The sequence below is a fragment of the Lepisma saccharinum genome, chromosome 2 (assembly GCF_977018435.1).
Source record: "Lepisma saccharinum chromosome 2, izLepSacc3.1, whole genome shotgun sequence".
Classification (NCBI taxonomy): Eukaryota; Metazoa; Arthropoda; class Insecta; order Zygentoma; family Lepismatidae; genus Lepisma; species Lepisma saccharinum.
The window spans coordinates 167,522,492-167,545,054 of NC_139230.1; the positions used below are offsets into that span (position 1 = coordinate 167,522,492).

Genomic DNA, 22,563 nt, shown 5'->3' on the forward strand with positions numbered 1-22,563 from the left:
ACCAGTGATGTACTGTGCACTATAAGGTTACGTCTACATGCGTTGTCTACACGTAATCTACTACATTGGGCTGTGGTTTACATAGACTACGTAGACAATCTAAAGTATATTAAAATTAATTTTCAAGGCTTTCATGAAAGGAAACTGACATTTTCAACTATATCTGTTCCTAATGAACTGACAAGAATCCTATTTACAACAAAATTTCTCTCTTCTCTTCTATCAACAACTTCGAAAGAAGATAAATCGTATGCAAAAAAAAAAGCAACAGATGACAGTCGTGAGCTAAAAGTAGCCCTTTTCCCACAAAACACTAGACTAGAATATTTCCTATGTTAGGTTTTTCGTAGGTGAGAAATTGTTCGAAATTGCAAGGAATAGTGTGAACGGTTCTTCACACATTAGCAACTGATACGGAGTATAATTTTGTTTTACATTTACATCGCCCTTAGCTAAGTTATCACCTTTCGCCATGTTGTTTACATAGATTACGTTATCTACGTGTATAAAATAGTCTATGTGTAGAATGCAGACTATCGTTGTTTACGGGTAGCCGCACATCACTGAGTGAGACCCTGTCTTTCTATTTCGGATACTTTACGTCACTTTTCCACCTATTTGGTTAGTCGCAACGACGAGGATAAACTGTGAACTGATGTAATGGATGATGGGACAAATAGAATGATACATGCATGCTTTAACTCGAGCCTAACCTTCGATCTCTGGTTTCGAAGAGCGTTGTGCTGACCACTCCACCACGGAGGCCGGCTAAAAGTGGAATCCGAACCACCGTGCAGCGTGGCTCCACCGGTGACCGAATCTGGGACCTCTTGATTACAGCGTTCCCACTACGACAATGGAGAAGCTGAAATTGATTAAGGAATATTTACTTACAATGGAATACATGCTCAGGTCGGCATTCGAACCCGGTACCTTCGGTGGCATTTTAAGCGGTCGACTACTAGGCACGTCTCTAGAAATATATTTCTGGGGGGAGGGGTCCGAACCAAGTGTCTCAGAAATATTAATAATAGCAAAAAATAATAATAATGATAATAAAAATAATCATAAATTAAAATAACATTAATTAAACATGTAAATTAATATATATATATATATATATATATATATATATATATATATATATTATAAGTAGTACTTGTGTGCATGGCCGTATTTAGGGGGGGTTAGGGCTCAAACCTCCCCCCCGAAACTTCTAGCATGTTGGATTAATGGGAGTTCAGAAAATAATATTTGTAACACATTTTCAAAAAATTATTCGCAGTTTCACAAAAATACAACAGAGAGACAATTCTGAAATGATCTAGCTAGAATTTTTAAACATTTTGAATTGTGAAATTTGAGCGAAACGGGTTTAATTCTCAGAATCGCAGCCCACCCGAACAGAATAACCAAAGCAAAACGGCGTTAGATCAAAAAATTGAGGTTACATTACAGGCACCAGGTTGTTTTATTCACCATTTAAAACAAAGAATAACTGGTTTCCACAGTTTTCAAAATTCCAAAAATTAAGTTTTATGTGAATGGTCAAACAACATAATCTTTGACTAAAATTTCTCTCTCTTACTTTTAAAGCTTTTTCTTGAGGTATCTAAAATTTAATAACAAAATATAATAGCTGTGCATTTCAGTACACACTGCTTGAAATGTCAGAGAGAAAAAAAAACAGTCGTGCTGCATATTCACACTTCTGATGGATAGAGTAGAAAAGTCTCCTCAAGGATATAAGGACAGCAATAATAATAATAATAATAATAATAGTTTATTTATTTAAAGTACTGAGAACAGTTACAAAAATCTCATACAGCACTATGTCACAAAGAGTAATATAAAAGGATTAACTCATAATGGTTTTTACATAAAATCACATGCTATACCTAAATATAATATTTTAAGAGAAGTCATAATCGAAATCATCGATTAATATTTTTATAAATTCACCACCATTTTTCAATTTTACTGATAATAATGCATTTTTTCTTGTTTTATAGTTTGGAACGTTATAAACTATTGCATTTCTAAAGTATTCACTATCGGTCCTATTTGACAAGATGTTTCGTATAAATACTTTGATTTTATCTTGCCTTCTTAAGCTCAAGGTTGTTAAATGAAAAATTTCCAACCACTCCATATATTTTAGTGACATGTAACTTTTCTTCATTTTCATACGAAGTAACCTAATAAATAATTTCTGAATTGATTCAATTTTCTCGGTGTGACTATTTGCTGCTATGTTTCATAATTCACTTCCATATTCCAATAATGGACGAACCAAAACTATAAATAGAAATCTAAAAGTTTCCATTTTATTAAAAGAAGTCCAATTAAAAAATATGAAACCTAAAACCTTTTTAGCTTTTTACAAACTTCAATTATATGTTCCTCAAATAATAATAATAATAATAATACGTCTGGAATCAATTAGTTATTTATTATGAAATTTAATTATTATTGTTATTAATAATCATTATTGTTATTATTTCTATTATTCAAATTTCCTTCGACGCCCATGGAAACTATTATGAGTGAACCCACCCCGAAAAATTTTCCTGCCTACGGCCATGTTTGTGTGCATAAATCTTCAGTCCTTCAAAACCGTATGATCCCAATATTATAATCCTTTTCTTCTAATAAACTTCGATTATACAGCAAATGTATATTTTCATTACTTATTTTCAGCACTATGTAAGTCTTTCGGGGGGAGGGTCCCAACCCCCTGGATCCCCCTCCCCCCCCGTAAGTAAATCCTTGTCGACCACCGATGCGGTGGAACATGAAGAGAGAAAACTGATGAAATAATTCATATTTTTTGCTAAGTCACTGCAGCACAGCAACCAGAAGTCAATTTCAGAGCGTGGGAGGCAAATATATATTTTTTTATCGTATTTCATAGTCATTCATTTCTGGCAAGGGACTTTGCGCTTCAAGGTCAGTGCAAGCTTTGACCAATAAGAATCTCTGGAGCCATCCGGGCTGGCCGCAAAGAGCAGTGAAAATCACAGACACGAGACTAGGCCGACTCAGTGAGAGTGACAATGTGCGTCCGAGCGCTTCTGGTCCTGGTGCTGGTCGTGGCGGGCGACCAACAACACACCCAACACCACAACCAGCTGAGGGCAGCGTGGAAAACCCTGTTCCACACGCCGCAGCATGAGTCATCAACCCCTAACCCGATTTCAGGGCAGGAAGCTGCCAGCAGCGAAAAGCCGGCTTGTGCATCGTGCGAGGACGAAAAGGAGATGCTCGAATCCACCCTGACTGCTCTGCGGTTGGAGAAGATCAAGTCGCAAATTCTGAAGAAGCTTCGTCTGAAAGAACCGCCCAGGGTTGTCCCTGCCAGGATCGTCCTCCCCAAGCCCCTGGCTAACGGGACTATCTTGCACAAGGGGAAGGACACTGTGCGGGTTGATAAGGACGTCGATGATTTCTATGGCAAAACTGACCAGGTCATCCTTTTTCCGCAAGAAGGTAAGTAAATAATTTCTTTTCAATTTCCTTAATGTTTGTCTATTGATGCGATAGGGATAGTAGCGGATCCAAAAAGGACTCCTGATCATTATTATGTGTTAGGAGTGTGCGGAATCGGGGGGGGGGGTCTCGTCCCCATCCCGACTTTGGAAAATGATTTAACGACTTCTCGGGATCCCGGACAGTCTGTAAATTCCAAATGATCGTTTCTTTTAAAATGGTTAATTCTGTTAGTGTTTGTAAGTTCTCGGAAATGGCAATTTTTGCTCCAGAAACTCAAAAACAATCGGTGTGTTGAATTCGAGATTTTCACGGTGACAGAAAATTTTGAACGTTTTACTGCATAATCGGGAAGTGGCGAATTTTTTTTCGTCCCGAACGTCGAGATTTAAAAAAAAATCCCGTCTCGATCCAAAAATTCGGTCACGTACACAAGTGCTTTAATTGGAAATTCCTAGCTGGGAGGAGGCTTGGTGGAGATTGGATGGCCTATATGTGGACTTCAGAACAGTGATTTATCACAGTAATCGAGCTAGAAGAAAATGAGTGGAATTGTAGAGCGGACGGAAATATTTTCTGGACGTTGTCACATTTCTAAACTTTTTCACAATAGCCCAATTTATGATCATTTTTTCACTCAATTTATGTTTACACCTCCCTAAAAGAGGATTTTTACCCCACCAGATGGAAAATTACGGATGAACCCCTGTTTCAGAACTTTCCCACACTTATACATTTTTTCAAGGTGTTGCGACCATTCAAATTTATCATTAACTGTAGACACTGCCCCCTCCGATACTTCCACGTGCCGTGGTCAGCACAGCGCGCTAGGACGCCAGGGGTCCCGGGTTTGAATTCCGGCCTACGCGTGGGTGTTCTTTGTGATTATCCCTTCATCATATCATCACTCATCTTCATCTTTGCGATTAGCCAAAAGAGGCAGAAAGCGAAGTAAAATAAACCAAATCAATCAATGAACAATCAATTTCTAGGTGCCCCTAAAAAATCCTTAACTTAGAGGAAAAATTACTTTGATAGTATAACCACCCTCTAAATTATTCAAAGAAACTTTCACAATCAGTTCCATCTAGTTAGCTATTGTACTATACTACTGTGTATTAAAAACTTAATATCGCACATGAATTATATATGTATTATGTAATTAATATTAGTAATACTTGTATATATAGAACAATATATAATTTATCATACCTATATATAACTATATACATGTCCCCCCCCCAAAAACATATCAGCCCAGCTACGTTCATGTTTTATTTGTAAAACCAGGAGTCTATCCAGAATTTTCCATCTGGGGGTGTATGGGGTTAATTTAGAGCCAAAACGATTGTAAATTGGTTCATTGTGGGAACCTTTATGGGATGATGATGATATTTTGGGAGTTTGGGTGTGTGTGGATAACTCACTGGGCAAGACCGATTATAGCTTTTCAGTTCAAAGTTCAGTAGCGTCTTGCAACTGCAAATGGAGAATTACTTCGAGGCGAATCCGGTAAGCTTAGATAGACAAAACTTTGAGTAAGAAGTAATTTCTAATTTTTAAAATTCATCTTCCTAATAACAATAAGTTTACCTCGTAATCAAGGCTCGGACTCCCCCCGCTCTGAACATACAGAGGGATTGGACCCCCCCCTCCTCCTCCTCTGTGCACAATATATCTTTGATGTATAATTGCTTCCATTTACAAACGTAATCAGGCCGATAGATACCAAAGTTGCAAACCTCCGAGGCGGAGTGGTTGACATAGCGGCGCCAGCGGTCCCGGGTTCGAATCCCGACCAGGGCATGGGCGTTCTTTGTGAATGTCCCTTCATCAATTTCATATCGTCACTCATCCTCATCGTCGTTATTAGCCAAAAGTGGAAGGAAAAGTGACGCCAAATAACAAACAAAAATATCGAAGTTGACTACTCCCAGAGTGGTAGAACGCAGTAGCTTGCGCTAATGAGGGGCGGAACAACCGCCGCTTGCGTAGTTTTTCGGAAGTTCTCATAGAATATTTCACTTCACTTAGAATGTGTCCGTGCTTCTTTTTAAACTGCGCTGGTTTTCCTCCCAAGAGAGAGAAGGGATTCCCTGTTTGCATTTGTCGCCTGGTAAGTTTACGCACGTCTCTGGCCAGCGGACACACGATGAAGAAATCGCTTATGCCTTCCGATTGTGGGTGTCTGCAAGAGTTGCAAATTCTGCTCTGTAGTTTTTACTTGTGCACGACATGGGCGACGTTTGAATCCCTTACATTTCACATTGTGCCATAGAAGTGTTAGTAGGATTTTCTATTCTTTTTGGAAAGAAATAATGCCCTTCCTCAATGGCGTAGTGATAACGTCGTCGCCTTCTATTCTAGGGGTCCTGCCCGGGTTCAAAACCCGGTGGAGGCATACAGTGGTTCGGATTCCGCTTTAAACTGTAGGTCCAGTCCCGATTAGCCTATCTGTGCATAAAGTGGACTTTAAACAACAACTCAACAACGTGCGTATTCATAAATACGGGTTGTTTGGTTCTCATGTGGGAAAAAACAGGGTTTTAGAGTATGCAACACTTTCGTAGAGCAGGGAAGATCAGGGGTAAAACCATGGCCTTCGACTGACTTTTGCTTGCCTATTATGCTTCAATCTCGCAACGAATGACAAATGCAGTTGGCAACATACATACATGAAGCACCACAATTTGCAGTGGAAAAAGAAGATTATATTCCTACAATCAAAAGACACTCGCATTCGTCTGCGATCGAAGCTCAGGAAGATGACGGAAATACATTTACATATCTCGTCAGTTGATTTTGTAATAGTTTTCGTGCTCAAATTGGAAATTAATATACCCTGTCTCAACTATCTCTGGAGCAGGCGAACGAAAACAAGTTTCTGCGCAAGTGGTGACGCGAGACGGCTCCACCAATGAACACATGAGAGGAAACAGAATTACATGGAGGGGTAGGGGAAGCGACCGCAGTTACCAGCCTTCCCAGCAGTGCACTCCTTCGCTCTGTCCACTCGATTTCCTCCTCTTCTCTGGTGCTATGCGCGACTTTGCTCCAGAGATACCTGAGACAGGGTATAAGTGGCGGATGTTTATTCCAGAATAGGCTACTATGAACTGCAGGTTCGAACTTGCATATGTATTGCAATATCATAATGGTAGCTCTAATTATTATTATTATTACATATTTGAGTGAAATGAAATCGTAATGAGTCGCTTGCCTGTCCCAAATGTCACCGCATGCCCCTGGTAGAACGTCATATCCGAAGATTGTGCCTAAAAGCAAGGCTCCTGGTCCAGATGGTATAAGACCAGAACTTCTACAACATCTCAAGGCATTATCCCCCAAAACACTGCTTCAGCTTGAAGTTATTGTATTTTTGCAAACGATCTGCACCAGTCTTACTTGTAATTATATGTCTCTTATAATAATTACTTCAAAACTATTGTGAATGAAATTAAATCATGTGTGTGAAACATGTAATTTTAGGTTGAAACTAATTTTCCACGGGGCAGTGACCCCCATTTAGACCCACCGGACTTATCTGGGTATATGTGAACAGTATATAATTATACTTACATAAAGAGAAACTTAGCTGGCCTTCAATGGCCTCGGTATAAACACATTGAGCTGCAAAAGGAAAAGTCCTGGGTTCGACGCGATGACGGCGCCAGAGAAAAAAATAGTGGGAAGGCAGAGAGGGATAAGAAATATTTCCTCCTAAATGCCATACAAAAATCACATTTGGCGATCTGGTACACTCGGAAGGGAAGGGGATACACTCTGGCACCGTCACTGTTTCGGGGGGAGGGGGCAGACCCGGTGGGCCCATGCCTGACAAACGCCATTGTTGTGGAGTTTTCTTTAAAAATGGGACAAATTACTGACATCAAAAATATCTTTGAAAATTTCAACTAAAAAACATGTTCTACAGATGTTATTGGCAAAAGTGGAGGGTTCTTCGAGACAGAGGCAAATTTATTCGTTAGTGGAAACTTAATCTCGCTCGAGCGTGGATATCCCTTTTACCTCCCATCCTGCTAATCACACACTGAACCCGTCATTTCTATATACATATACAGTCACTTCTAGGAGAGTGTAGGGTGAATTTAGCACCAAAATGAACATGAATTATGTTTTCGTATACAAAATTTTAGAAGAGTGTTTTAGAAAATTTTGGGATTTAGATTGTGTTGGGAGGATGTGGATAAAAACTACTGTTCTCCAACCAACTGTAATATCACTAATTGAAATTTGATTGCGTTCATCAGCTAGATTCTAATTTATATAATTTGTCTTTATCACATCAAAGAAGAACATTAACATTCTTACATGTTCATTTACTTTGATATAAGCCAGCTGCTCCAGGGTTCGAATCCCGATCTGTACATGAATGTTCTTTCTGACAATGGAGGTTATCTAAGTGTCCCCCTCCGATTTCCATGAAACTTGGCAGGTGTGTAGAGGGGCCCAAAGGAAGAAATACGTGTTTTTGTGTTTCGGCTAAAAAACGGGTTTAGGGGGAAAACTTCCCCTCAAATGTCAAGATGAGGAGGAATTGAAGTGGGGATCTGACCCCGAAACCACGTAAATATGGAATAGGAAGACACGCACATATAATTGGAACACACACAGCACAGAGCTGTGTTTGCCAGTGATATGCAGTTCATATCTCACGTGTCCCACTTGTGTATCTGCCAGTACTATTAGCACAGAATTTCAACCGCCATCGTCCATCACGATAGCACTTGCGTTTGGTACAGACAATCCTACAGTTCTGTGCTGTCTGTGTTCCAATTATATGTGCGTGTTCTTCCTATGCTTTATTTACGTGGTTTCGGGGTCAGATCCCCACTTCAATTTCTCCTCATATTGACATTTTAGGTGGGTTTGGCCCCCTAAAACTGTTTTTTTAGCTGAAACACAAAAATATGTATTTCTTCCTTTGGGCCCCTCTATACACCTGCCAAGTTTCATGGAAAACGGAGGGGGACACAAAGGTCACATCCCTACTTCAATTTGTCCTCATCTTGACATTTGAGAGGGGGTTTTGCCCCCTCAAACCGTTTTTTTTAGCCCAAACAAAAACACACGTATTTCTTCCTTTCGGCCCATCTATATACCTGCCAAGTTTCATGGAAATCGGAGGGGGACACAAAGGTCAGATCCCTACTTCAATTTGTCCTCATCTTGACATTTGAGAGGGGGTTTTGCCCCCTCAAACAGTTTTTTTTAGCCCAAACAAAAACACACGAATTTCTTCCTTTCGGCCCCTCTATATACCTCCCAAGTTTCATGGAAATCGGAGGGGGACTCTTAGATAACCTCCCTTGTGAGTGTACCTTCATCAATTTCATCATATCATCCTCATCGTCGCAATTAGCCAAAAGGGTCAGAAAAGCCACGTAAAGTAATTTAATTCAATCAATCAAACAATCAACGTAATTGTAATTGCTTTCTTGACAAAAGCCATGAGTATTAGATACGAGGATATTCAGGATAATGTATTCTTACCAGTCTCAAAAAAGCCTTTGTACACTATTCAATAAAGCATTCAAAACCTTTCAGAAGTAACGCACCCTTTACGAAATGTTACACTAAGTGGTCGCGGTGGCTCAGTCGGTAACGCGTCTGACTACCATGCTCAAGGTCCCGGGTTCGATCCCCGGCCGGTTGAAATCCGGGAACTTTTCTAACGGTGCTAACGGTGGAAGCGACCCCGGCGCCCACCCAGCGTCGAATAACATGGGTACCTGGGGGAAACCCTAGGGGGTAAAGGCGGTCAGGGGCGTGATGCTGATCACATCACCCCCACTCACGACCGGATCAAGAAAGTGTGGGCGTTACCCCCACACCCCCTATACGCCTTCATGGCGTGGTGCTATGCACAGGGGAACACTTTACCTTCTTTACTTTTTTAAGTGATCTAATTTCAGAACTTGTTGGGGATAGTCTACCATATATTGCTATCACGTGAATAAGGAATGCTTCAACCAGCTGGCTATTGATAAGAGAGGAATCAAAGAGTGTGTGAAGAAATAGCAGCCACGCAAGAAGATATCAATATCCATACACACGCAACCCATCAGTCTTCACGCTTGTATTTGTACGGAAAAAAACTTATTTTATATTCAGGAAATATTTTCCGTTGTTAAGAACTTATTAAAAAAAAACACGCCAATATACCTACAACTTTCTCTCTTGAAAAACAACCTTGTAACGTGTATTGCCCCCAGTTTTATTGTTATCTGGTTCGTCTTCCTGAAAGTTATACGAATCTAAGAGAGGGTTGCAAAACAACGGCCCGTGTTTGAATCCCGGCCTGGTCATGGATGTTCTTTGTGAGTGTTCCTTCATCAATTTCATCATATCATCTCTCATTTATCGTCGCCATGATCCAAAAGTGTCAGAATAGCGACACTAAGTAAAATAAAATTAAACAAAACACCGGACCGGCAATATTCTCCCGGATGTAAAAGGAAAACTTGCCCTGACATAGCATGGAAAAAGAGTTAATAAACAGTTCCTATCAATGTCAAGTGATGAACTATTATTTAATTTTAAATAACGCAATATTGTCGATAGCAACAATCGGATAACTTCCGGAGAAAATATTGAAATTTCCAAACAGTATGAACACTGAACAAGTTTCATTCCGTTTTGTACAAATAGCATAATACTATATGATTTACTTTTGGGCCTTTCTGTGTCAACTTTCTGTGTATTCGACGTGCATTTTTTGAACAGCTTGTCAAAAGTAGGGATATGGCTCTCCAGCAACCAACTCCTGGACACACCACTGTTGGCGAGTTTCGATTTATGTCCTTGCACGAATTGCCTCTTGGGTGAAAATTTTACTGATTGCAATTTATGACCTATGTTCATTGCTTGGTCCAGGAAACTGCATTGCGTTCCATTATACGTGTTTTAAGACCTGGTAGAGGACGAGTATTTTCGTAATGTCTCTGCCTGTATCGAGATAGAGTGCAAGTCATGCCTCGCCAAGCCACCTATCGATTCCAAGTGATTCACTACCAACTAGCACACTCCACGGTTAGTCCGCCAGCAAATTCTAATATGTGTTCATGCCGGGAATCAAATTCAAGACCATTTGCAAAGACGCTATTGCGCCAAAAAAATAACTATTGGAAGTTAGGAGCTTAAAAGATAGTGTAGACAATAAAAGTTACTTCACAGTTTGTCAGGACGTACAGTTCTATTTCCATGCAGTAAAATCTTATGAAATATGCAGTAAAAATATAACTTAAAAAAGGAAGAAAAAAACATTTATTGTTCATTCCCACTCACATTCTAATATTTGGTAAAACTAAACAGAGCATGAATGCACGTGTTTTAAACAAAGAATTACATTTCATTTTTCATTTTTATGGAAACCAACACAGTGTAACATTAGCCTTTGTGACGAAGTGGTTGCCTAGCTGGTAGGGGTTCATACGTTCAAATGGTGGATTAGACATAACATTTTAAAATCTTTTTGTTTCCTTATTTGTGAATTTTAAAAATCTTAATTAACACTACACCAGTTTCTACGTCACATATCCCATAACACTCGTAAGTCTTTTCTGACACAAGTTATAGCAGGATTGCACAACTTAATTAAGAAAAGTCATATAGATTTATTTGTACGAAAAATCACTAAAAATAAGTTGAGTCAGTTAAAATATGTAAAATAAAAGGTTAATATTGAGTGTTCTATCAGCGTAGTTTTTCGTTATTTTAGGTATTTGTACTACTAAAAACTCTGGAATATAATGTTACATAAAAATCCGGAATTTTGTAATGAATTAATGGGAATACTTGGAAAATGTTGATACTGTGGCTCATCTAAGCATTTTCCTGCCAATTTGTGACCAATTTAATACGGTGTATGATTTATAGACGTAAGACGGATAACCAAACCTCACCTAACGCGAAATATGAGATTTCGTTGCTACTCAGTGGTCTCTAGTTTTTGTTACCCGCTGCACGCACGGAAAACATGCATACGTATGGCTTCAAATGCAAGTGAGAACATCGGCAAGCTACCCAAAGATGCAAGAAGGCTCATGAGGACAATAGGTCAAGTCTACGAACTGAGGAGACGTTGATAAACTACAGTTTTATGTTAAGGGGGTCACTCTGCGTGGCCCCCTTAATGTAAACTTTCGCTTTGCTGGAGTCAGCATGAATATATACGTACTTTCCAGATCTCTCTCTCTCTCTCTTCGAAATAACTGAAAATGGTGGTCGACATGAAGAAATTGGTGTATGAAGAAACGAAAAGGACAAAAAAATATCTTGAGTTTATACGAAGGGAATGTGTAGTGGTCATTTTTACATTCAGTTTTCCAATTGCTGACCTGCCGATAACATGAAACTACCTCGCTGATACCTTCTCCGATAGGTGGATCGGCCGTGACTCACCAAGATTTTGGGTCTACGCAAGAGAGGTGTGTACTATGCCTAGACTTACAGGACTACCACATTGAAATGTACTGAGCTTGTCTTCTATTCTAGAGTTCTTTTCAGCAGTACTGTCAATTTTGTCAATAGAATACTTTTTGATTAAAATGTCAAGATACTTTTGAATCACCCTTTATAGGGGAAGGGGTTCAGTGGCCTATATCATCCCTTCCCTTTATATATTTGATATACATCTGAAAAGTTACCCATGCACACATTGCACCGTGCTATGAGGGTACATATAACGAGGATATGAAGTGGAGGTGATGTGATCTGCACCATGCTCCGGTCGCCTTTACCCTCCAGGGTTGCTGCCTGGTACCCATTTATTTGAGGCTGGGTGAACTCCAGAGGCTAAGGCAATGGGACAATGTCGGAAAAATTTTGACTTTAGATCACCTACCTCTGGAAGCGAACCCGGGTCTCCCGCGTGACAGTCAGACGCCCTACCGACGACACTACCGCATTATAACGTACATATAATGGTTTGCAAACATTTTACCAATACCCGTAGCCAACAGTGTACATGTCCGATATAAAATTGCAAACCTGTGACGTAGAACAAAAATTATGTGTACGTACATTTTATTAATAAAAAATGTTTCTACAAATCAATAGTAACATACAAAGATTTGCTTTAAGATAAAGATAAACTGCATATTTCTTGAAAAAAATATTTTTCTTTCAAACACTAATGGATAATATTTTTATTTATATTTCTTTCCATAATTTATGGACATACATAGCATATTCACATATGAATAGACTGCATGGAGTCTACATATATCATCAGCAAGTTATTTCGTTTTCCACTATCGTTAGTTTTCAAGGAACAAAATTTATTTAGGTGACGAATATAAATAATTAAAATGTGCTTGAGAATGTTTGTCATTGTTGTGTGTGTCTAAACCACAATCAACAGCAATAACAACGAAAATAGATCTAAAATGAATCTATATATTCCAAGAGCTGAATTCTGAATACTGTCTTCATTATTGAACTGAAATTGAGTTACTGCAATGAAGTCCTTGGAGTTTTAGCCTCAGGAATCTTGAATCAATTTTTTTCATGTTACTCATTAATGCTCTTTATAACGTAATGAAATATAAAACATTTGCTTTGAAACAGTTTTCTTACCTCTCGCAGAGTTACATTATCTCGGTACGTTAGTTATCTGTGAACATGAGTTACTTACTCAATCTCTGTTTTACGTAAGCAAATTACTTCAGCTTCCGTTTATAAAGATATACAATGTTTATAAATCAAGACTGACCTTTCAAACAATTTTTGATCGCTGCTATTTTGCCAACTCTTTAAATCCAGATACTTCTTGCATCAGTGCCACATAGAAAATTGTTTTCTATTCTCATACATTTTCGAGGGATCCAATCTCACACGGATTATTTCTAAAATAATTATTATAATTATTATATTATTATAATTATTTCTAAAAACTACGGGCTCTCTTTTTATATTTTCCCCCAAAGTATTTTGTTACTAAATTCGATGACCATGAAAAAGGTTTAGTAAATTCCCTCGTAATAAACAGAATTAATGCTACACAACGGATATATGTGTGTAGTATATACATTAGAAGCCAATGTAAGCAGTACCTTCAAAGTGAATGGTAGATAGTTAGGCTACGTAAAAAATATAATTAATATACTTTTCAACTGTCGGATAAATCAAGCAAATCTGTTAATCTAAGTTGCCAACTTTTGAACGCCTCTCAAATCAAACACTATAGGTTCCATAAGTAAATCAAAGAATAGCATTTAAGCATTGTCCAAGTGACTGCTTTATATTATACATATTATTTGATTAGTGTATGCTAACTTTCAACCGTTATTTATTTAATATACTGTATGTAACTTTCAACCCATTGAATTATTTAGAAATTCGATTAGATCAAATGTATTCAGAAAAATGTATGTACTGTATTTTATAAGATATATCGATAAACGCCTGTTTATTTGTCGAATAACGTTTTTAAAAACAAATAGTTTATCTTAGTAGAATAGGGCGTCAAAAATATATTTAATCAAGACCCTTGCGTAAGGCACCAAAATGTTAACCTCACTTTCACGTAGTACACCCCGGTAACTGCATTTTGCAGGCCAACGAGGCTCTGACGTCTTGACCTGCGGCCAGTATAATCGAACGAGCTATATATATATATATATATATATATATATATATATATATATATATATATATAAACACTAGAGAGGTAACAATTTGAGCGGGGAGCAGGTAGCCCGTAAGTTTTAATAACAAGTTATTATAGAATGAAACCACGAAGTGAGATTATTATTTTACATGAAAGAGCGTTTCACAACAGCTTCAAAATTTAATGCAACGTAAACATAAGAGAATTATGATAAACTGTTATTGGTTATGATGAAAAATTGACACTTTGTATGTAACCTGCAAGAAAAGGAATGTGAAATGCTGTTTTGAACGACATCTGTTTTTTTAACAATGCCAACTTCCGTGGCGGCCCTGAGATTTGCGAGGTCCCAAACCCTATAACATTGTGTACATTTTTCTATTTCATTATTCATATAATAATACTCTACCATAAAACACCAAACCTAATGTACAGTCACGGACACATCTGGATTGTAACAACCCCATATACTTTCAATAGGATTGCTACAATCCAGAAGTATCCGTGACTGTACTTGTTTGAAGTTAATTTTCAGTCACGGTGGAAAGAAATATATTCTACTCATTTATCAAAAGTAAGTACGTATAAGTTATCGATTTTGCGAGGCCCCTATAAGAGTAGGCTCTAGGCGACTTCTTGTGAAACAAAATCAGAATTTTCGCGAGCATAAACTCTTGGTGAAAAATAAAATGTCCAGTAAATACAGGTTGCATTCATGCGACAAATGTCTGCTTTCAGTATGTGATCCTTAACAAAACGTTCGTATCCCGCACGTATTCAACAAGTCAAAACCAAAGACAATTCAATTCTGCTTCCAAAAAACCCTGCTCTTTTAGCCTTCCTTGGACGCCGAGTAGTTTATATTATTACATAGATTACATTGTCTACATGTATTCCATATGTATAGTCACATCAGAGCCGCCCATAGGTGGGTGTAGGGCCTGGGGCATACAATATACGCTGGACCTTTTTTTAGTGATCTGGAAAAAAAATCAGATTTTCTTTAATTAGTCTGTATTACGGATGTCCTCTATTATCACAAAAGTAAAAATATTTTAATGAATAAACAATTAATTTATGTACATATTTCGTATTATTACATGAAGCAATAAGATGAACACATTGAAGATTAAAATCAAGAATTATGGGATGCTGAGTTTCTAAATTAGTCTTCCTTTTCATTTCAATATCAAACTAATAATTTACGTTTAAAAGTGGCAATTTATATCATATACAACATTCTCTATCATAATTCTCGTTTGCTTTCTTTTAATTGAATTTTAAGGCTGACGTGATTTTACATGGGTTCATATAAAATAATATTTCAACTCCCATGAATTCACGAATAGTACATATTATTTTTGATTGAAATGTTTGGATCCGATTTTTATGTAGTACCTTGATTAGAATATGGTGTCAGTAACTTTGATATTTTAAAGAATGTAAAAACAATCCTTTAAGTCAGAAAAAATCAGATTAGTTGCTTAATTGGAAGAACCGGCGTCCCATAAACTCGTAAAAAATCGCATAGAAACAAATATTTTTATTTGCTGTGTGGCCCTCTGAAACACGGAGCCTCGGGATTGCCGACCCCATTCCCCCCGCCCTTGGGCCGGCTCTGATCTACATTTGATCTACACTGTCTACGCGTTGACATGCGACACTGCTTATGATACAAGGATGGGCAAAACAAATCAGAAATTTCCCTCTTTTCTCGTGGGAATTCTACTTCCTATACTTCAAAATATAATTAATAACAGTAATACAATAGTTATTTACGAAACACATGGCGTTCATTTTGTTTCATCACTTGTATTTGTGCAGTTACACGCTAAACACACCTTCGGCATCTTGCGCTTCCTTCATAAACACTCAATGTTTTGACCACTGAGGATGTGGCTGCCGCGTCTTTTTTTGGGAGGACACCTTTTCCAGCATCCTTGCGACAAGGTACGTGCTTATTTCAATTGTAATTGTAACTGTAATTGTGAAAAGTGGAAATATTACAAAACAAGCTGTTTCTGTTACGCACTTCCTGTAACGCAATTTGCCGGGACCTGTTGCATGAAGGGGCCACCGAGTGGCCGACGCTCTGGCGATAAACGACTGAAATAACCTCTCTGTATATAGCTCGTTGGTATAATCCTCTGTAGGGTTGTGATTCACCTGTGCTGAGTGCCCCTTTACAGTTTCAGCTTTTAACCTGGTAAGGAGTTTTCGTCCTCAGAGAGACAGTTCCATTCTAGCTGTCATAAGGGGCTTGACCCGTAAAATGTGACTGATGTAAATAACCTTAGTGCTGAAGCACCCACAATTTTCATTTTAATTCAATTCAATTAATCAAGACAGTCCATTTTATTTTCAAACATGTTGGTGGAAATGTGTGAATCATTATTTTATTATATTATTCATCCTTTTTCAAACATCGCGCGGGGAGCACTTCTAACTTTGCGTAAACTGCACGGTTTGAAATATTTAAACTAAATCGCCTTTATTTTGCTAAGTTGGAAATAATTTCAGTAAACTACATAAAATGAAAACGCTTGCCCAACATTGAAAGAGCAGAAAAGTCCGATTCACTCTTTGTGAATATGGTATTGAAATCGCAACTCGCAAGAATGTTGCAAGCAGTTATATAATTTTTGCTGAAGGCCAAGGCAAACCATCAAAGGGAGCGATACGGAAGTTGATTCAGGATTGAAAACAACAGGCAGTGCGCCTGCATTTGGGAATAGCGCCAACCGATAATAGTAAGCGAGTCAAATAGTGAATGGCGTGAGGCAGTTACGAACTTCTGCGATGTCACGTGCTGTTGCCATAGATATATTTGGCACGTTTTCTCTTCAGGGAGCACGTAGAAACTTAGATGTTGCAGGTGACGTCTCTTGGTTTTGATTGGTTTATATTAAAAAAGAAAGTGAAAAAAAGTTAAAACTTATTTTTTTCGCAAAAGGCGGGATTTTGGGGAGAGGGCAAGGGGCTTAATATTGTAATTTTGACTTACATGTTTATTTTTCCCTGTGGAGTACAAAAGTACGTTTCAGAGTACTGCAATCATTATAATGTAAATTCCATTGTGTCTAGAAGTGCCTATTTCGACTGTTAGTGTCTTTAAGTGTTTAAAAAGAGGGACAATATAATGTCTTAGGGTGTTTGTTGTCCCCCCTGTTGGGGTTGATGGGGTACGGAATGATGAATCCGCCTCTTGAGTACTGCAAGTTACAGTAAATCTTAAATAAGAGTAATGGCTGATGATCAGCTTCTTGGCATCATCTTCAATGTTCATAGTAAGTGACAACTATAGTTGTCCCTTGTATAGTTTCCCCTACAGGGGAAAAGTTTTCCCTGATTGTTACTCTAATTGTTATGGACGTCCTTAATTTTAGACACCACAGGGGAGAGATGCTCACCATTTACTCTTACGTCAATCGTCGACTAATTGTCATTAGTTTTAGACGAATAGGGAAGGGGCAGTCGTCCCCTTAATTCGCCCATAGTTAATTTTAATTGTATCCTTCATCCAACGCGATAAAGTTAGAGAAAACGAATTTTTCTTTTTTCTAAATGTTTGTAGATTGATTGATTTGTTGTTTTAAATCCACTTTAAATGTTTGTAGAGGATTGACAGATAGCTAAAGAACACTGTGTCAGATATTTGCTTTTGAGTCGTTTTGCACGTGGTGTTTGAGGGCGTTTATATTCCTCGATTAGCTCATGTTGACAAGAATGTTAAAGATTTTTTCAAACACTTCACAACTCTTCTGAAATGCGAAACTGCCAAGATTTAGTATCTTGGAACAACTGTTTATATATAACTTATCTGTTGTTTGAGTAGGTTAGAACACAGAATAAATAATTGTCTGTTTGTTTGTTTGATTTGATTTAATATACTTCGCCTTTTGTGCCACTTTTGGCTAATTTGCGAAGATGGGGATGAGTGATGATATGATGAAATTGATGAATGAACGCTTACAAACATCCATGCCCAGGCCAGGATTCGAACGCGGGACCCCTGGCGTCGTAGCACAGAATAAATAAATAACAAAAGTTTCAAAAACCAATAAATAATGGGTAAGTACGATAAGTAAATATACGTATTTGAACTATACTGAACGCAACTCCAACTGGCGGCTGGGAAACAGCGAATCACCGATCAGTTGAATTTTCGGCATGAGTTTACAATACCGGACCACTCTCCAATTTCTATAAAATTTCGCCTACTTACTAATTTCGGTGTCCTGATGACGTATCTGTAGTTCATATTTGGCGGTCACTTGTTAAAATTGTACATTTACGTGTAGAACTTGTAAAATAACCTTGCGATTTACCACGTTCATTGTCCATACACAGCAATTCGGAACCATCTTTCTTTCGCAATTCGTTACTGCTCTTCCTTTACGCACAACAATCTTGCAACCTTGAATTTTGACGTCAGACGAGGAATGCCTACGTGGTTAGGTTAGGCCTGTTAGGTTAGGTTCCATTAGCATAAATACAAAGAAAAATTAATATTTTCGCTAAGAGACGCGTTACCTTGTATTGCCTAACATGAAAAAGCTCTCTCCCGTGACGTCAGAACACAATGTTGCTACAGTGTTGTGCGATAAGTGACACCCATTCGGGGAAAATGGCGTGTTCCGTGGAGCTGCTGTTCTAATAGTAGGGTTACGTTACGTTAAGAAAACATAGTTCATTTCGTTTTTTTATCGATTTCCATACTTGACCGCCAATTATTACATGCAGATTCGTGATTAGGAGGTCTCAATTAGAGTGGTCCGGTATTGTAAACCCGTTCCGAATTTTCTTCGACTGAAATCGGGCATTTTCGAGTCACAAGGTACCGAACGTTGTTCGCGGGACCAAACAAATGAGCGTTGGGTCCACCACATGTTCGCAACTGAGTTTGTTGAGTCCCATCGAGCCACACACCCCCGAAGACGATTGGGGGACAGAAAGGGCCAGAAATAGCCGTCAAGGTCAGCCGCCAGTTGGAGTTGCGTTCAGTATAGTATAATGATAATATGCGCGATTTATTCAGTCATACTGATAATAGTTCCTGTATTGAAGAAATTCTCTCGGCGTATCGACTAGGTGAGTTCTGGAAAAAATTCTCAAGCTTTTGAGAGCTAACATCATTCTCATTTTCAGCGTTTGAAATTCAGGACTCCTTCTCTAGGAATCCATCAGCATGCAAACCTTGAGACTTGTTGGCTGAAAAAATAGGAAAGTGGAGCAATATTATTTTATCCTATTTTCTTTAGGAAAATCAAGTCAATAGGGGATTCTGAACCCCTTAAACACCCTTTTGGTTCGCCCATACATTGAGTGTTCACAGTGAAGTTGTAAACATTCCTCTGACATTTCGTCTGACAGGTGATTCGTAGTAAAGGAGTTACATGAAAGAAATTAAAGGACAAACACAATTTTTCGTATAGGCTTTACACATTTTTTTTTGTTTTGTAAAATATTTATTTGGATTAAAAATTCCAGTTTTATAAAGTAACAAAATATACTATTTCAATCTAAAATGTTAACACTTTTTGTTCAACTTAAATTCATAGTAGCTTTCCAAAAGTATTTTTTCTTCAAAATTGTTGTAAGTGCGAGTTATTACTTTTTTGTGTGGAATGGTTTTAATTTTCCCCTCTTTCTGATACATATAAACTGCACATTGTTTACTTGAAAAAGACAAAAAAATTATGGGTGAAAATTCACCCATGGTAGTAATACGGATGGCGAAAACATGTTAGTATCCTAGGGTTAATGAAGTGATTAGCTAGCATCGATTCTTCTACACGGAAATGTTTGATTTAACTATGATTTCCCCCGCAGTATTGATCTTTTATCTTGCTAATCTGCTCAATGTTAGCCTTCCGGTAGTTGTAAACTATGAGGGTGTCTTTAGCCGATAACCAGGGTGCGAAATCACTACAGATTGGTGGAGGGGAAGGAGCAGACCCACACACACACACACACACACACACACACACACACACACACACACACACACACACACACACACACACACACACACACACACAATATATATATATATATATATATATATGATTCCGATACTACTTTGAACCAGTACCGATACCGATGCCGATACCCACCGATACCGATACTTGTATAATTCCAAATTTAAAATAACAAAGATTATATTATATATATATATACATATACATACATATAAAATATATATTTAAATAATGTGCGTGTCTGTGAAATTATTATTATTACATCTTATACGTATGCATTTCTGACGAGGGGCGATGAATAAATTAACCCACCAAACGATGCTCTGTTGCAACGATGCATTTCAATTTTACATTTTCTTTAAGTGACAATCGATCAGATGTTTCGAATATTAGAGAAATATTAAGCGAAGCTAAGAGCAAGGCAATCGTGTGGTCGACGTCCTCCTCTCCCCCAATGTTGAAAAATGAGATCATGCCTCTTCAACCTCCTCTAAAACTAAATGATCACTCTTCCCAAACTATCATTAAATCATCCGTGAATACAAGAATAATTGGCGATTTACCAGCTCCGGACAGGACATCTAAAACTAACAGTAAAGCTGTAATGTGAAACCAATCTCGTCTCTTTCTTGTCCTTTAACAATGAGAATAATAATTAGTAAACGAAATGTAAGGGGAGAATGAAAACTTACCAGTCTCTTGCTTCTATATCAGGCGATTGACTTCAGTACAGTGATATTCCGAAGTAACTTTGCTTTCGATATACTTTCGGCAAATGATTTATAAGAAAAATTAAATGCATAGTTCTATCGTTTCGCGTGGGAGGAAATCCAAACCCATCACTACACTTAACAGAAACTAACTGCCATCATCTGTCGTTGAAAGAAAATCATTCCCCTGCCTCGTTCCTTGTGTCGAAACACGCCTGCTGAAACCTAGTCGGGACAAACAAAAGTCTAAAGTTGGAAAGGAAAAGGGGGATTAACCCAGGTATTTGAATTTCCAGGAAAATGCTATGCACTATGTCTGAGACACTTTCATGGGTGATGACCTTTTTGACTGCGGTAGGTCACTAAAGAGAGGGATGTCCGCAAACACCAAACAGTGGAAGGATTACCAACAAGTGCATCGTTGGCTTTCGGGACCTCATTGGGGTTATTGTTACATGAGACCGCATCTGTACGAACAGAGCCTGGTAGACTTCGAAGATTTTGATTTGATTTGATTTGCTCTATTTTACTTCGCTTTTTGTGCCACTTTTGGCTAATTTGCGAAGATGGGAATGAGGGATGATATGATGAAATTGATGAATGGACACTCAGAAACATCCATGCCTAGGACAGGATTCGAACCCGGGACCCCTAGCGTCGTAGCGCGATGTGCTAACCACTCCGCCACAGGGGCCGGCTAGACTTCGAAGAGCGCTAAACAGAAGCATTATCCTATGGGGATAATTTCACGTTACGCTTGATTTGCAAGATACTTGACCGCGAGACTTATCTGCGTACAGCTCTTTGTGTCACGCACTTGCTGTTCCCGGAAACTTGACTACAGGTTCATTTAACAAATGCACAATCATTTTTTCAAAACCAAAGGTAAGTTGGAAAAGATGAACGAAACTTTGAAATGGAAGAAGACACTTGGTTTTGGCCGCGCCTCTAGCGACTCAAAAACAATGGTATCGGCTAGTATCGGTGCAAAAGTATCAACCGATACTTACTGATACCGATACCCCCGGTATCGGCTGAGCGCTAATATATATATTATTTATATATTTATATACTTTGCGGTAACTGAGGAAATGCGATGGGAAATGGAGAAGAAATAACAAATCGGACTAATTTCTGTGTTCTGAAGATTGCTGGGTTGAGTGTCCTTAGAGACGAGGCTCTGTTGTTCGTTTTTTGTATGTGTTTCCGATATTATTCCCGTGAAGTATATTCGACTTCAAAACTAATTGTTTATCTTTTGTTGTTATAACAAAAAAATTCTCCCCCCTGGAAAAGTTTGGTGAGGGGAAATTTTAGGACAAGATCGTTGCTGGAGGGGAATTCCCCTTTGTCCCCCAGGGATTTCGCACTTTGCCGATAACCATACTTGAGGTGGTAACTTGGGGATATAGGCTTGATGTTGTTTGATTTACCGAGAGTGTGTCGCCATTTGACACCAGAAAGGCTGAAAGTTATTGATTGGTTGATTGATTTTTATGTTGTTATGAGCATTTCAGCATACATGCTATTTTTGCCCGTCACACAATACGATTATAAACCTCTTAAGTAAAACAAGTCCCAACAATAAATAAAATGTCTGTTAAAAACTACCTTACTCAGTCATTTATTCACTACTAAACGAGAACTGAAACTATACTATATGTGAGGACTAAAATCTTCTTACCTACTTTTAAGATTTAATTAAACCTAAGGCTGTAAAGGGACACTCAGCACAAAGAATAAACACAGG

General features: G+C 38.2%; 1 protein-coding gene across 1 annotated transcript in view; it reads left to right on the forward strand.

The window, feature by feature from the left end:
- The first annotated feature begins 3,032 nt into the window (after positions 1–3,032).
- Positions 3,033–22,563, forward strand: part of LOC145984180 (protein dawdle-like) — a 70,036-nt gene continuing 50,505 nt past the window's right edge. The window contains exon 1 of the mRNA XM_083117676.1: positions 3,033–3,489. Within this exon, the coding sequence (XP_082973802.1) occupies positions 3,057–3,489 (433 nt within the window). The 5' untranslated portion in view covers positions 3,033–3,056. The remainder of the gene's footprint in view (positions 3,490–22,563) is intronic.